The sequence below is a fragment of the Spinacia oleracea genome, chromosome 1, assembly GCF_020520425.1.
Source record: "Spinacia oleracea cultivar Varoflay chromosome 1, BTI_SOV_V1, whole genome shotgun sequence".
In the NCBI taxonomy this organism is placed as follows: domain Eukaryota; kingdom Viridiplantae; phylum Streptophyta; class Magnoliopsida; order Caryophyllales; family Amaranthaceae; genus Spinacia; species Spinacia oleracea.
This window is the reverse complement of record NC_079487.1, coordinates 15,964,775-15,980,818: the sequence shown is the minus strand read 5'-3', so window position 1 is coordinate 15,980,818 and position 16,044 is coordinate 15,964,775. Positions and strand designations below refer to the sequence as shown.

At 34.6% G+C, this 16,044-nt stretch overlaps 1 protein-coding gene and 1 long non-coding RNA gene across 4 annotated transcripts; one reads left to right on the top strand and one right to left on the bottom strand.

Annotated features, from left to right (window-relative positions):
* The first annotated feature begins 6,283 nt into the window (after positions 1 to 6,283).
* LOC130466281 (ATP-dependent DNA helicase Q-like SIM) lies at positions 6,284 to 8,351 on the top strand. 3 transcript variants are annotated; one of them, XM_056835086.1, is made up of 4 exons: positions 6,284 to 7,076; positions 7,617 to 7,795; positions 7,904 to 8,123; positions 8,215 to 8,351. In XM_056835086.1, the coding sequence occupies exons 2-4, from the start codon at positions 7,732 to 7,734 to the stop codon at positions 8,306 to 8,308; spliced, it is 378 nt and encodes a 125-aa protein (XP_056691064.1). In that variant the 5' UTR covers positions 6,284 to 7,076; positions 7,617 to 7,731; the 3' UTR covers positions 8,309 to 8,351. The 3 variants fall into 3 exon arrangements, with proteins under 3 accessions (XP_056691064.1, XP_056691065.1, XP_056691063.1); XM_056835087.1 differs by having other exon boundaries at positions 6,285 to 7,076; positions 7,628 to 7,795; XM_056835085.1 differs by having other exon boundaries at positions 6,287 to 7,076; positions 7,500 to 7,795.
* A 1,566-nt stretch (positions 8,352 to 9,917) lies between these two features.
* Positions 9,918 to 10,664, bottom strand: LOC110793653 (uncharacterized). Its single transcript, XR_008925764.1, has 3 exons — positions 10,482 to 10,664; positions 10,274 to 10,385; positions 9,918 to 10,173 (listed from the first exon to the last, which is right to left on the bottom strand). It is a non-coding gene; the product is annotated as an uncharacterized lncRNA (long non-coding RNA).
* Positions 10,665 to 16,044: the final 5,380 nt, after the last annotated feature.

Genomic DNA, 16,044 nt, shown 5'->3' with positions numbered 1-16,044 from the left:
TGTTTTGGATTTTCAAGAAACTTGGGAAAAGTTTCTACCTATGGTTGAATTTTCGTACAACAACAGTTATCAAGCCACCATTGGTATGGCACCTTACGAAGCACTTTATGGAAGGAAATGTCGAACACCATTATGTTGGAGTGATATCGATGAGGCACGTGTTATAGGACCAGAATTGATTCAAGAAACTACTGACAAGATTCGTTTAATCCAATCAAGAATAATGGCAGCGCAAAGTAGGCAAAAGAGTTATGCAGACCAACGAAGAAGACCACTAGAGTTTGAGGTCGGAGATCACGTGTTCTTGAAAATTTCGCCAACGAAAGGAATAATGAGATTTGGTCAAACGGGAAAGTTGAGCCCAATATACATCGGGCCATATGAGATACTAGAAAGAGTAGGTGCAGTAGCATATCGACTAGATTTACCAACCGACTTGGAAAAGGTGCATAATGTGTTCCACGTGTCGATGTTAAGAAAATATGTTCCTGATCCTAGCCATGTGATTACGCACGAACCCTTGTTATTGCGAAATGATTTGACTTACGAGGAGAAACCAATTGAAATTCTGGAACGAAGAGAGAAACGACTGAGGAGCAAAGTAATTCCAATGGTTAAAGTCTTGTGGGCCAATCACTTGACATCTGAAGCTACATGGGAAGTCGAAGCGCAAATGAGATCGAAATATCCCCAATTATTCGTTTAGAAACGATAATATGTATGAATTCTAATATGTTATTTGAATGACTTTGTTATAATATTATTATTCCGCCATGTTTGTATAGCGAATCACACGATTAAGTATGAATTGTATGATTTCTATGAATGGCTAGTTCGACTGAGCTCCAGTTTCGAGGACGAAACTTTTTCTAAGGGGGTAAGAATGTAATACCCCGAAATTTTAAACTCGATTTATTAAAATTAAAAATATTTATTAACTTGATTTCGTTTTTAAATAAATTACGAATAATCGAATTTCGTTTATACTTGGACCTCAAGCACATTTACTTGTTCATCACACTTCTCATATACAAAATCAGAATTTTTGGATGGAATTTCAACAACAAACCAAGCACAATTTCAATTTCAATCTCAATTTTCTGTGATTCAAACCCACCACCATCAATCACCGTCTGCCACCACCGTCCACCACCATTCCCACCATCACCTACCACCAGTCGCAACATCCCCAGCCACCCAGACCACTGTCGCCTTACAGCACCACCGCACGCACACCCTCCTTCCCCTGCTTCCCTCCTCCTTCGCCACTCCCCCGCTTCTTCCTCTCGCTGCACCACCCACGACAACCACCACTACCTCTAGCCACCCTCATCATCTCTCCAACCAACCTCCGCCACTAAAAATCCGGCGATCCGCCGCCCAAAACCGCCCAGAACCACCCCAACCTCCCCTGTTTTTCGGCCACTTCGCGCCCCTTTCTCCCTCTCTCCCTTCGTTCTGCCACCACCAAAACCCCACCACCCTCACCGCCCTCCGGCGTCGAGCCACCTAAGCCCAGCCGCCACCTTTCCCTCCTCCCTCCTCCCTTTCCTCCTCCTCGTGCGTCTCCTCTCCCCTCCCCTGTGTCGTGCCTCCTATTTTCCAGAAACCCAAAATAAGTTTCAAATGAAACTTTGATTTTTAATTCTCCTCAAACCCAATTTCAGATTGGGCCAACTTTCAATTTGGGCTTTTTGGGTGAGTAAAGCCTGATTTATAAATTTCAGATTTTAATTTATCAATACTTGTGATTTAATAATTTCTATAAAATGCATATTTATTAATAAAATTGTTTATTATTTTTCAGGTTTTATTATCGATTTTATGAGAATAGGATTCTATTGTTATTTATCCAAAATGAAATTTAAACAATATTTTCATAAAAAAATTGATTTAAAATTTGTATGTATTTTGATTAAAAATCCGAGTAACAATAATAATATTTCGTTAAATTTTGAAATTATATTTTTATTAAAATTCGTTATTTATAAATCCATTACTTATAAAATTTATGATTTATAAAATATTGATTTTATAATTATTTATCGATTTTAGTACTAATTCAATTATTTACTATTTTTAAAGAAATTGGACTCGAAACTCAGGACGAACGGACCCAGGCAAATCCCTAGCAAATCGCGGAATTAGGTAACGGCTATTGCTAGTACCCGCAATTCCCTTATAAATGTGATTATGAAATTACAACGTTATGATTGATTTATTAAATGAATGTTTTGACATGTTTTATGAATTGCGGGAAATTAAATATGATTTTATTGAATTATTTATTATAGGATAAATTGTTTTTTACCACCTAAAAAAATTGAAAAATTGTATTTTACCACCTAAAAAACTAAAACTTGTATCTTACCACCTAAAAAAATTTAAAAATTGTTTTTTACCACCTGAAATATGGAAAAATAGATGAAAATGTTATGTAAGGGGTCACAATAACGGTAATACTTCTAATATGTTCTATTCTTCCACGATTTCATGTATTTAACTCTATTTTCTTCCCCCGCTTCCTTATTTTCCATTAATTTACATAATTTTTCACCACCATTAATTTACAAAATTGACAAAATTTAATGGAAGTAAAGAACGAATGGTGAAAGAGTTAAAGAAAATCACACAAGGAATGTATAAAATTGGAGAAAATTGAATTAGTTAGCCATACATAAAGGTTTCATCTCTTTTTTCGTTTTTTAGGTGGTAAAAAAACAAGTTTTAATTATTTTTTAGGTGGTAAAATACAAGTTTTAATTTTTTAGGTGGTAAAAAACAATTTTTCGATTTTTATAGGTGGTAAAAAACAATTTGTCCTTTATTATAATATGATTTGATGGAATTATTCCTTATATTATGATTGATTGAATGTTCTTATAAAATAATGTTTATAAGAAACCATGACAGGAATGATGATTTATTTTGGTCACATGATCTAAAGGAAATATGTTACTTCAATCGAAGTAAAAAGACTAAAATGTAAAATTAAACGAATCATGATAAATGAAAGTGAAAGACCTAGTCCGTTTGCCAGTATATGTTCACAGGTTACTATTCCCGGTCATGCATGTACCCATGGGGCATCCGCCCATTGAGCCAAGGCTCTCATGTTTTCGGGCCAAGGCCCCATGTTTTATGGACAGCGGTCCATCGTGGAAGACGTTCCACCATGTCATACTTGCCACGGCTAGCATGTGCACCCTAAAGTTATGAATGAATTAAATAAAGGACTTTATAAAATGTTTTACTATATTCTATTCTCCCTGTGTTATTAAATAAAATGAATTGAAATGAATTTACGTTGCTAGAATAGTTCGTTACTGAGTCTTCGGCTCATCGTTTTTGTTTTCTGTTTTAGGTACTGATGGAGACGATGGACACAAGTAGTGGCGAGGAATTTCACTTTAATATTATCCACCTAGTTTATGCTTACAGTTTTAATAGTTTAATAGTTTTAATTAAATACTTTTAGTAAGTTATGTACTTTTATTTTGGTATTATAAAGGATTATTATATACTTTTTGGAGTAATTAATAGCTTATGATTGATGTTTGCCTTATAATTTCCAAAAAGGAAGTTACGGCAGGTAATGTCCCGACCAATTAGGTTAATTCCGCTGCTAATTATACTTTAATAATTGAATTAGAGGTCGGGGTGTTACAGTAATAATCACCCTAGTGGGATAATATGTACTCCGTAACAATTAACCCCATAACAAGAATAACTATTCTCCCTTCCGTTTCTTTCTTCTTACCAACATTAGCTTATTCTAAAATTGTCAATTACTATCCAAGTTATTAATTAGTGATTTTGTCAATTACTACCTACATTTTTAGCAATTGATGTCAAATACTACATCAGTCCATATTCCGACGACCAATTGGCCCAATAATGATATCATAGTTAACCCTTACTTATAGTTTAACTATTTTAATTAATTCATAAAAATTAGAATACCAAAAAAAAGTCCAAAATTAAATTCTAAAAATTACCCGAAATTAAGAAAATATAAAATAAAATAAAAATCCGAATTTACCAAATATGCCCCGGATTTAATTTTGGGAAATTGTTTTTTTTTGGGAATTTTTTCGTGTGATTTATCATTTTGGATTTTTCAAAATTACCCTATTTAAAAAAAAATCTAAAGATCCAAAATGACCAACCCCGAAAAAAAAATTGAATTTTCAATCCTTGGAAGTCCCTTGGGTGTGGAGCAAAACAAGCAGGCACACGGCAACTACGACCAAATTGCGAGCAAAATCCGCAGTTGAGGGGCTGAGCGCGGGATGGGGTGCACAGTTGTGCTCGACGAATCTCGCGGGCGTGGGGTGAGGCGCATCCTTGTGCGCGGGCAACAGGTGGGTTCCTACATTGCTGCAGCAATCATGAGATATAGGATGAGCTAGATGATGCTTGCAGCGATGAGCTTGACGATGATGAGCTAGACGATCACCAAACTTCGACTCAATCACCGCTATTAGATAATCAGTGCCATTCTATTTTCCAGACCAAAATCTTCGTTTTTGACATGAACGATTCGATTGATAGTTGTCATATCAACTCTAAGTACCCTGGAAGCATTAAAATGACTACGAAATTACCTGAAATATAAAGAAAAAAAAATTAACGGAGAGTAATAGAGCATAACTTATGCAAATGTGATCTTAAATACAACTAAAAGGAAATGAATGCTTATAAATGCAACCTAAATAAGTCTTAATTATCCTATGTAAAAGTGACTTATCAATTTATCATTCACCGACGCCGTCGCCGTCCATGTGATGAAGGTCAACAACACTATGACACACATCAATGTTGGTATTTTTCACAAATATAATGTCACAAGGCAGACAATGTACCATCTTTTTTTTATGAGTACCTGGACAATGTCCTTGCCGTCCCAATTAGGTCCAGTGCCGTGTTTTGGAATGCTTGACTGCTTGAGGGATGACAAGAGTCTTATTTGTTGAAAATTTCACCAAGCTTTATGATGTTTTCAACCCAATTATTGTGTTCATCTCTGAGCGTCGGATTTGCTGCCAAGGGCGTGCGGAAGGTGTTTGGCTACGTTAAACTTATTTCTTAAAAATGAATTATAATGTATAAAATTAATTATTTAACCCTTTAAAATATTTATCTATCAACTTTTTTATCACCCATATAAAAGTTAATCAAAATTAAGTTAAAGTTACAAAAAAGTTGGTTAAAAGTTATGTTGGTGTACAATAAATTTATTGTACACCTTGTGCGCGCAAAACGTTTTGTTAGTTGAGATACGCCCCTATACAATAATACAAATTATATATCCTACACGTACTTGGTAGGTTTTCCTAAATCTTATAGACTTCTATATCCAATCATATTTCACAATTCCTATTTCAAATGATATTCGGTTACACTAACACTTGCATGTACTCTATAAATATCTCATGCATATTATATGTCGATAAGAAGATACTTCTTTGTACCCTTTAATTCTTCTCTCTCGATCGGCAGTTGGGCACCATGGATGAAGTTCACAATAGAATTCGCGATAGTGTATTCTGGCCAATGGCAAACAAAAATAAAAGCAGATTGAAGCAGATGTTAATCATGTTATTTATATCGTCGATGCTACTGACCTCTGCTCTCTTCTTCCTACATAAACATAAACACTATCCCTATGTAATTATAATAATAATAATAATAATAGTGTTGTATGCACTATGTATACTCTTATTTGTTTTTCTTTCCTTTCAATGGTTTGTTAAGGGTAGGAACAAATGCGCCATATTTTTGGAGATTTTGGAAATAAGTCGAGATCAAAACAAGGTAAATGAAGTAACAAAGAATTGCACCGAATGCTCGATTTGCTTGAACGAATTCAACTATGTCAAGAAAGAGGATAAGAATGTGTTAGTTTTGAAGCAATGCGGCCATAAGTTTCATAGGAGTTGCATAAGAAGTTGGTTTATGCATAGTAAAGATCAATTAGGCAAACGGAAATACACTTGTCCTACTTGTCGTACACCGTTACCTAAGTGTAAGAGATGTGTCCAAGAATTTTTCATTTTTAAGGACTTCAAAGGGTGTTAAGAATTTTTCTTAGCTTTCTTTTTCTTTCTAAATCCTTTTTACTTGTACTCTCTTTTTGTTCATTACCTTTGGTTTTACACGTTTATTAACAACTAATTAATGTATATTGAGATTTCTTTTTTTCTTTTTTTTTTAATGACCCATGAATTTAATTGGTTAAAATAATCACTAGTGGAAAAACAATCATTTGCATCACCATATTTGCCTCGCACATTTAAACATGTGACGCAATTGACAGTTTTAAGCATTAAAATTAGTCATTTGCGTCGCAGAATTACTAATCTGCGACGCAGATGACTCTAAGATGTTCTTAAAGTCATTTGCGTCGCAGATTAATAATAATGCGACGCAAAATATTACCTCCTTTGCGTCGCAGAATTACTAATCTGCGACGCAGATGACTCTTAGAGTCATCTGCGTCGCAGATTTACTAATCGGCGACGCAAAGGAGGTAAAAAATTTTCGGTTTCTAATTAAAATTTAATTATTACCTTTTCCTTTTCTTTTTTAATTTGGTGCGACGCCCTGCTCCCATTCCCTTTCTCCCTCATACATTTCCTGCCTCCCCAAACTCTTTCTCTCTCATAATTTCCAGATCTCCATTGTTGAAATTCCAAAGCTTCTCTGTCTCTCCTTCAGAATCAGTATCGAGCTTTCCCTTCAAAGTCTCCTCTCACCAAATCATCCCAATATCTCAAATTTGTTTTAAAATTCAAGCTTAGCGAATACGAAGGAGGCAAACCCAGATCTGAAAGCGATGACGTCTTCAGCCGGATTTCAAGCCGCATTCTCTGCAAACTCCAGCTCTGAGGTGGATGACTCGGCGGCGACTCATCTGGGTGCGGTGGAAGTGGGGCTGAGTTTTTGGGGAATCTGTTGAGTCGACTCAGACCGAGTTGGTCCCGAGTTACACCGCCATAACAACGCCGAAGTGTTGGTGCTGGAGTTTCGGTTTTTATCGCCACCGACCTTGAATACCTTGTTTCGATCTAAAGGTATTTTCTCTCTCCCTACCGTGATTTCCATGTTTAATTAATTTTGCAACTTTTTCATATTGTTTTGATGAATCTAGGGCTTAATTATGTTAGTTAGTTGGTGATTTTGAGTATTTATTTTACGATTGTTTGAACTCTTCATTTTAGGATTTTGATTTCAGATGTTGTAGTTTGTTATTGATTATGTCGAATCTGTTTAGGATTTTGATTTTGATTTTAGGATTTTGATTTCAGATGAATCTAAATTTTGATTGTTTGAACCCTAGATTTTGATTTTGATTTTAGGATTTTGATTATGTCGAACTCTTAAAAGAGATTCATTAACTAGCTAAGACAATATCATGAAACATATAGTCCATCCAGTTGAAAAAATTCAGTAAGATTTACCTTTGGATTTTTTTCTTTGTCTACCATGATTGCTAGGCAACCCTGCAGTAGAAGCAAGAACTTAATAGACACACATATGCCACATATATGACAGAAAAAACAACTAATTTAGTCTTTTGGAACCTTGAAGAAATCTTCGCTGACATCTTACAGTCTGAACTCAGCCCATAGAACAGTAGAGGATGTAGAACTTGGACCAGACTGGGACCAGAAAGCCAACAGCCTGCTGCGTAAACATTTTGGGTACTCCGGGTTGAAAAGTTTTCAAATGGAAGCTCTTGGTGCTTGGTTTTCTCAGCAAGACTGTCTTGTTCTTGCAGCAACATGGTCTGGTATTTATTTTCTGATTCTTATTCTCCCTTTTCTGTGCATTTCTTCTTGAATCCTTTGTACAATGTATATACTGTGTCAATGTTTTTGAGGCTTTAATGTTTCTACAGGGAAATCTCTGTGCTTTCAGCTACCTGCGCTTTTGACAAGGAAGGTCGTGGTCGTGATTTCTCCATTGATAAGCTTGATGCATGACCAGTGCTTAAAGCTATCAAAACATGGCATCTCTGCATGTTTCCTTGGATCAGGACAACCAGATAACACCGTTGAGAAGAAAGCAATGAACGGCATGTATTCCGTTGTATACGTTTGCCTCGAAACACTGCTTAGGTGAACACATTTGTACATCATCTGGTATTGCTTGTAGTTTGAATTGTTTCTAAATGCCCTGATGTTGTCACTTGGGACTGTATGATGTCAGCTTTCACTGTCTGATGAGGTGTATAATGCATACTAATAAGTCCACTTCAGAGGCTTGCGGAGAACCGTGGAATAGCTTTATTTGCCATCGATGAAGTACATTGTGTTTCAAAATGGGGACATGACTTTAGACCTGATTACAGGTTTCACCCTTGCTCACCTTGGATGTCTTATGTTTGAAATGTTCAGTTGCTTATCCAATGATACATGTTTTTCACATTGCCATTTTGTGCATACAATAAATAACAGCTCGTGTGTTTGATTATTGTGAGGTCTAAGTTCAAATTTTAATGTTCTGTGGTTGATTCCCCAATTCTTGCTAGCGTTTATTACTTTTTCTGAAATGTTCCCATATAATTGAGGTTTAATTATTGTTTCCTTATATGAATATAATTGTTCTGAATGCAATTCAAACTGCAAATGGTAGCAAGACTAGCAGACTATTATACCTCCTGTTGAGAGTAGGTTTGGGGTTATGCAACTCTAATGTTTTTCTTTTCTTAATAAGGGTGAATATGTATTGCCTTTGTTGCTAAGAATGTGATTGTTCTGCTATTTTTGTTTGTTTTCTTTGGGCTGATTACATTATGAGCAATGTCGATATTTAGCTAGTTTATTGTAATATTTACTTAAACTTTTATGTTTAAAGTGTAGTTAGGTTATCAACATGTTGGTTGATCTATGGTGAATTTGCCTTTTATTGGGTTGTAAACTGTTTTGACAGGTATATATTAATGTATTATAACATTCCCGGTATTGGGGAGGGTCAAATTACAAAGGAAATATTGTCAAAATTTTCACCTAGTTTACTTTTATTTTTATGCTCTGAATATACTAGTACTGAAAGCTGCTTATTTTATTTAATCTATGGATTAAATAAAATCAGCAGCTCATTTTTTTTAGAATATCCAAAAGTCATTTGCGTCGCACTTTAGCTAATCTGCGACGCAAATGACATTTTTTTTAACATATTGAAAAGTCATTTGCGTCGCACATTTAGCTAATGTGCGTTGCAAATGACATTTTTTTTAACATATTGAAAAGTCATTTGCGTCGCACATTTAGCTAATGTGCGTTGCAAATGACATTTTTTTTAACATATTGAAAAGTCATTTGCGTCGCACATTTAGCTAATGTGCGTTGCAAATGACTTTTCAGCACCATGCCTGAAAAGTTATTTGCGTCGCACATTAGCTAATTGTGCGACGCAAATAAGGTTCATTTGCGTCGCATAAATGTGCGACGCAAATGACTTTTAGTCATTTGCGTCGAGAGCTTTTGCCACGCACGATGTGCGACGCAAATGTGCTTAAAAGTGCGATGCAAATGACCCTTTTTCCACTAGTGAATCCTTGGACACAAATTTTGATATAATATTAAAGCATTTGTGTGATAATATAAAAGGAAATGTAAATAGAATACTAAAGCAATGAAAATAACATTTTGAGATACTAAAAAAAACTTAAAAAACAAAAAAAACGTAGGGAGTAGTATTTTTAGTTTTATTTTTCCAGTTTCTTTTATTCCTCTGTGAGTAACCTGCATGTGTATGTACAGTTTTGGCGTTGCTGCGTCTGGATATTGTATAACTGTTATGCACATACAAAAAAGAGCTGGTTTTTGTTCGATTAACCAATCTGAGTATTCGATCAATTACTACTCACAATGTGGATGATGATATCTTGTTCATATGTAAGGTCAATGCCTGAGTTGGAGTAACATAACTCTAAGATGATCATGTCGAAGCGTATATTCATTCAGTCATAAAACAAGTCCAATATGGGAGTAGTTTATGGAAAATGAAAGAGCCTTGACTAGCTGAGACTGCTAATGGCAAACCTAAAACTTGTAGATAAAGTAAAACAAGATTCAAAAGATTTAAACACAATCATCCCTGCTTGTGCACACATGTGGAAATCGTAGTATAATGGATGGCAGACTTTGGTGTCAACCACCGTTCCTGCGTAAGTAAATAAAGACAACAAAACATTTTAAGACTTGATGAATTTTCTGGGAAATTTAATTCACACTATTTTTGGAAGGGTGATAGATTTGCTAACCAGGTGGTACATTGTCAGGGCTTCCTTGTTGGAAAAACTTGGTATGATGCTGTTTTTGAGCAATCACAATGGTGAACTTAGGAGACCAACTTTCATCAAGCGCCTTGCACGCCTGAAAATCAAAGTGAATTCACAAAATAATGCAAATTTTTAAGAACCTTAACACGAAAGATTCCGGGAAAACATTCAAAATATACAGTAACAGAACCTGAAGAATCTGTTCAAATTCTATGTTGAGGACCTGTTTGAACTGCGATTCACTCACTCCATCCCTGATCAATGTATGAATAAAAATATTAGTCTCTAAAACAGGTTAGAACAGATAATCTGTTAAAAACTGATAAAAATGCGCTTAAAACTCAGAAAATTTCAATCGACCAGCTTGGACACAGGTTAGAACAGATAATCTGTCAGACTATAACAGAAGTTAAAGTTTCAATTTTCAAGTGCCAGGTGGATTTTTCCTTCAAAATAAAAATAAGCAGGATTAGCTCCAGCCCAACCAACTCAAATACAAGCAAGATCTTCTCCCTTAACAAATAGGTTTCATCCGAAGCTACTTGTTTCATACTCGGAATAATGACGCTTATGTGTGGAAGATGCTATAAAGCCTTAAAATATCCACTCTAGGTCAACTTACACTCACACCGCCTGAGGGCAGGTGAGTAACTCCAGCCGTCCCTCTATGCACACGGAGGCACAGATGGAGGCAGCCATTGCCATAATGCAAAGCTACTTTGCATAAGCCAAGAAAATACTCGCTCCATCCAATAATATTTTTCCCGTTTCCTTTTATGGTGCCCCAAATTGATCTTCCCATCTCAATTCTTTCATTTGCAATTTCATATTTTTTTTTCTTTAAAATACCCTTGTAAATTTTGTATGACACTTTATCCTAACTTTCTATAGAAATTGCGACCATTTTGTGTTAAATATATACTAGTATGTGCCCGTGCAAATGCACGGAATAACTAAATTATAATCTTGCTAAATCAATATACTGTATAATAACTAACAATGTTTATAGAGAATCAACATCACAATGGACATGTATACTCCGTATAATGTTTGGATAAATATAAAACCAGATTAAGAAACTAATTAAGAACAATAAAGAACATTTTTAGAAAATCATGATGACCTTTGCAAATAAAAACTTTGAAAATGATTATGTGGTTAATTTTAATTTGCAGATGCCCTGTCGTAATAATAAAGTTATTCTTCTAATCCCATTCAAATTATTCTTCTCATCTAATTCAAAGGATTTTCGTGAGTCACCACCCACATTACTTCATTTTCTTCTTGGGAAATACGTAGAATAAAAGTAAATGAATTCATATGATGCTTACGTAAATATTTTGTTGATATGCTTCATAATTTTTAGTGTTTATAAACTTGAGTTTTTATAATCCTCCAAACTTATTAAATCTAAACTTATAATTTTTACCAAAGGATCTTTATACTACGTATTTTTTTATTCCATATTACGGGAATGCTTACCCTCCAAATTTAGTTGTCAAAATTTAAAATTCAATCTATGTCATGTTTCTTTAATTGTGTGGTTTTGATGGACATTGTTATTTGTTAGAGATTGAACCAGAGATTTTGGAAGATAACTTTATAGTGTATTTTTAAGATTCTAACTAAACCAATTTTCTCATTTAAAATTTCTATTTATTAAGATTTTAGTATGTATAATGGAGATTGAAATTATATTATTTAATTTCTTCCCTACTCTGTATAGTGTGTATCATTTCCTACGTATTTGTTCTTTTTACTTTTTTAGTGTGCTATGTACGTATTACTTATTTTAGGTTTATTTCTGAAATTATATTATTTCTTCCTATTGTTGATTTTTTATGCTTATTTCGGAAAATTTGATATTTATTAAGTTAGATTGTAATTATTTAATATATGTAAATTTGTTTAATTGAGTTATATTAAATTTGTATTTAAATTTCCTTTTTAAATTTTTTTTCTCCTTTTTTTTCTTGCTTGATTGATGCCTGATTGAAGATGTGATTAATTAATTGTCTTTTGAGTGAGTATGATGTGGCATAGCTAAAAGGGGAGTATTGGGGTTTGCTAACCTCTCGTTATCCACCACTCTGCTTTAATCTCTATTATATAAGCCAGCTCCTAAAGGCTTTTTAGTAAATTAACTTTTCGTGTCCCCCAATAAATTTACAATAACACCCTTCCCTGTTTAACGTGTATACCAGACCCTTCAAGTTTCTAACGCCCAAAACGTGATTAATGGCCCTAACCTTCCTTCCTTCCTCCCGTTTTTTCTCTCCTCCCTCATGGATCTTCTTCCTCTAATCGTCTTCCACCAAACCCCATTTTCCATTCTAAACCCTAAATATTTCGTGTCTCTCTCACCGCAAACGCAGACTCTCTCTCATCTGCCTCTCGCCGTCGCCATCACCACCAGCATCTGATCTTCTGGAGATCCGGGTTAAATTTCAACAATTTGTTCAAATTTTCATTTTTTTTCAATTGATTCTGGATATTTTGTGGATTTGATGTTTTTTTCCAATTGTTTTTTCAATTCTCAGTTCTAAACCACCAATTTTTTAAGATTTGGGGAAGAAATGGAGTTCCATATCACACTCTTTCTCTCTCTCAGGTAAATCACTCGGTTCCTTTCATTTCTTAATTATTTCGATTTCAAATTTGTAATATTTGGGGTTTAATTTGTTCCAGCTCCATTGATTGAAGATCGATTTCAAATTTGTAAGATTTGGGGTTTAATCTTGCGTAAGTTGTTTTTGATGACTAATTACGGTTTTTGATGCCATTGTATCACATTATGTTTGTGGAAAGTCCATTTCTTCTGGGTTTGTGATATGAAATTTAATTGAATTGGTTTGTGAACGAAATTTCTAGAAACTGCTTGATTTGAGTTTCTCTTGAAATGGTTGCTTTTGATGTGCGGAAGTTTAATTGACCTGAAAATTCAAAAGGGTTTTAGTCTTCTGTTGTTGTTATTCATTGGATTGTTTAATAGAGTGAGTAATTATGTTATACAGATGTTGACTTTGGTGATTAATTTGTGAAACTTTGATGATTGAAAAGTTAAACTTTTGAGATTTTTTCCATATTTTGCAGAAAGAATTGTCCAGTCTCAAAGATTTGGAAAATGGTTGCTTGAATTGAGTGGAAATAATGCCATAATTGTCATGGATGATGCTGACACTAAGCTGGTTCGTTCTGTTGTCTTTGCGGCTGTTGGTACAGCTGGTCAGCGTTGTACAACCTGTCGTAGGCTGGTAATTACATAGTATCTGTTTATTGAATGACAGGTTTCAGTTCACAAGAGTAGTATGTAAGAGACACTCACGCACGCTCCCCTGTTTTTCTTTTCCTTTTCTATTTTCTTAGCTGCTTCATGAAAGCGTATATGTGAAGGTGGTTTTAAAGTATTGCATGAAGCTAGACTAGAAAACATATTTTTGCTGTCAATTAAACTGTGAAGCTATATTTGTTGGACAATATGATTTCCCTTTGTTAAATGAATGAGACTCCCAAGTTCCTAATCGCGATTATCACACTAGGCATATATATGTAATTATGTACTCGATCCCTTCGTCTGATAATGTTCAATTTGTAATTTATTTACATTACCTTTTTCCTACAGAAGTTGCGAAATTTCCCTCAAAACCTCTGCCCCCATCTCAAGCTGGTGAAGTTTTGATTGATTTTATTGCTATTTTTTTTTGTGTGAGGGTTTCTGGTAAATTGGTGGTTTTAATTTAGGTTTGAGCATCTGGGTTGTTATTTGGATTGTCTATGTTGTTTCTGGTGTCTGATGACTGTTATGGTTTGATTTGAGCAAGTGGGTTGTTGTTAGTTTGGAGATTGAAGTGTTATTTTTGTGTGTTTGCTTTGAATTTATGTGTGGGTTAGATCCTACTTTGTATTACCTTGGGTTGTTTTGTATGCTTGATTTGTTCTCCTGCTTGCAATTGTAGTCAGAGCCTTAAAAGTGGCGTACTTGCTTGAGTTATAGACACTAAACATGTTTTTCAATGCTAAGAAACATTCATGTTCAATGAAAAGTTGGTTTACATGTCAGGTTGAATTGTTGTAAGCAATCTTGACCTTAAAAATCATAACTTGGATATCTATTAGGATTTAATGTGGTACATTTTTAATTTAATGCATAATGAAAGGCATGGTAATTTGCTGACAATTGTTAAATGATGAGTTTCATTATTATTGATGTACTGTTGTTCTTCCATAGGTAGTTGATTCTAAGCTTGATGCCTTTCAGTTTTTTACACTTTGTTTGTCTTGATTGATATTTGTATAGTATGCTCTTTATGAGCCTATTTGATATTTGTATAGTATGCTCTTTATGAGCCTATTTGATCTATCAGCAAATTATAGAATTGAGAATAGGTATTTTGATTTTTGACTCTCTCAAGTTTGTTCTGAAGTCTAATTATATACTTTTTGCCACGGTACAACAACAACAACAAAGCCTTAGTCCCAAAATTGTATACTTTTTGCCACGGTAATACCGCAATTTACTCTTCTTTCTGTCTGTCGTTGGGTACATAATTTGATATTTTGGTGATTGAATTTGATTGGTGATTGAATTTTTTGGTGATTGAATATTGATTGGTGGTTTCCTCAGAATTTTCAACGATCTTTGTTTGAATTTGGTTGATTTTTTGGCAGGTCGAAGTTGAAGGATGATTCTATTATATTTTTTGAGAGAATATCATGTGAGGAATTGAAAAAAGTTGAGGGGGTTAGCTTCGAGAAGAGCAGTGATACGACTCCCTTTCAACTCATCGCTTGATGTTATGGTTTTTGTTGTTGCTCAATACCGTGAGATGAATGCTAACAACAGCAAGAACACTGCAAAGAAGATATAATCTTTTGCAGGAGACTGGGCTGGTCTAAATTTAGATACTTTACTTTTTGATATATGTTGTTGGACTGGCACAATATTACCATAATGTTGTTGGACTTCTTTTATATGTTGTTGGACTTCTTTTATTTTTTGTTCCAATATCATAATGTTAGAATGAAAGAAATTGCTTGATAGCCAATGCTATTAGAATATGTATTTAGTTGTATTTTAGTTAAGATTATGAGATACCATGGAAGCTATGAGCGAGAAAAGGAAGTTGAGTCATCTAAATATTAACAGGTGATTGACTGACTACATGGCTCATTTTAGGCCTGCCATATAGTTTTGTAGCTTCTTTAGTTCCTATCAGTTTATGTTGATCTATTGATTTTGTATGATGTGGACTGCATTTTAGCTATTTTGAATTTTTTCTCTGATTGGGTTCATGAACTTGCACAATGAGAAGCAGGTGAGTAACATAAATGTTGCTTGGAACAATATTTAGTTTTTATATAACCTCGCACGCATCGCGTGTATATAAGACTAGTAATATAGATGGGAAGGGTTTTAATTTAGATTTTTAATTCAAAAATGAGTTGAAAACAACAAAAAATTAATTACTTTTGTAGGCACGGAAATTTGTTAACGTACCACGTTGAATATTATTTGGGTCAAAAGTCAAACACTACAAGAAATTGTACTATTAACGACTGGAAATCCCGTCGCGAAAGGCCATTAATCGTTGATTAACGACGGGATTTCCTGTCGCGAACCCGTCATAAAAGGGTGTCGTCGTTAATAGAAAATCCCGTCGTAAATTCGTCGTAAACCCGTCGTAAAAGACATTTGCGACGGTTATTCCCGTCATTGTTTGGTTGTTAGCCCCGTCGCAAAAGGCTTTTACGAC

Bases quoted from the DNA above. Each gene is read 5' to 3' on its own strand.
- LOC130466281 (XM_056835086.1), top strand. From the start codon at position 7,732: ATGGAAGCTCTTGGTGCTTGGTTTTCTCAGCAAGACTGTCTTGTTCTT. The intron at 7,796-7,903 runs GTATTTATTTTC...ATGTTTCTACAG, and splicing joins TCTTGCAGCAACATGGTCTG to GGAAATCTCTGTGCTTTCAG. The intron at 8,124-8,214 runs GTGAACACATTT...GTATGATGTCAG, and splicing joins TGCCTCGAAACACTGCTTAG to CTTTCACTGTCTGATGAGGT.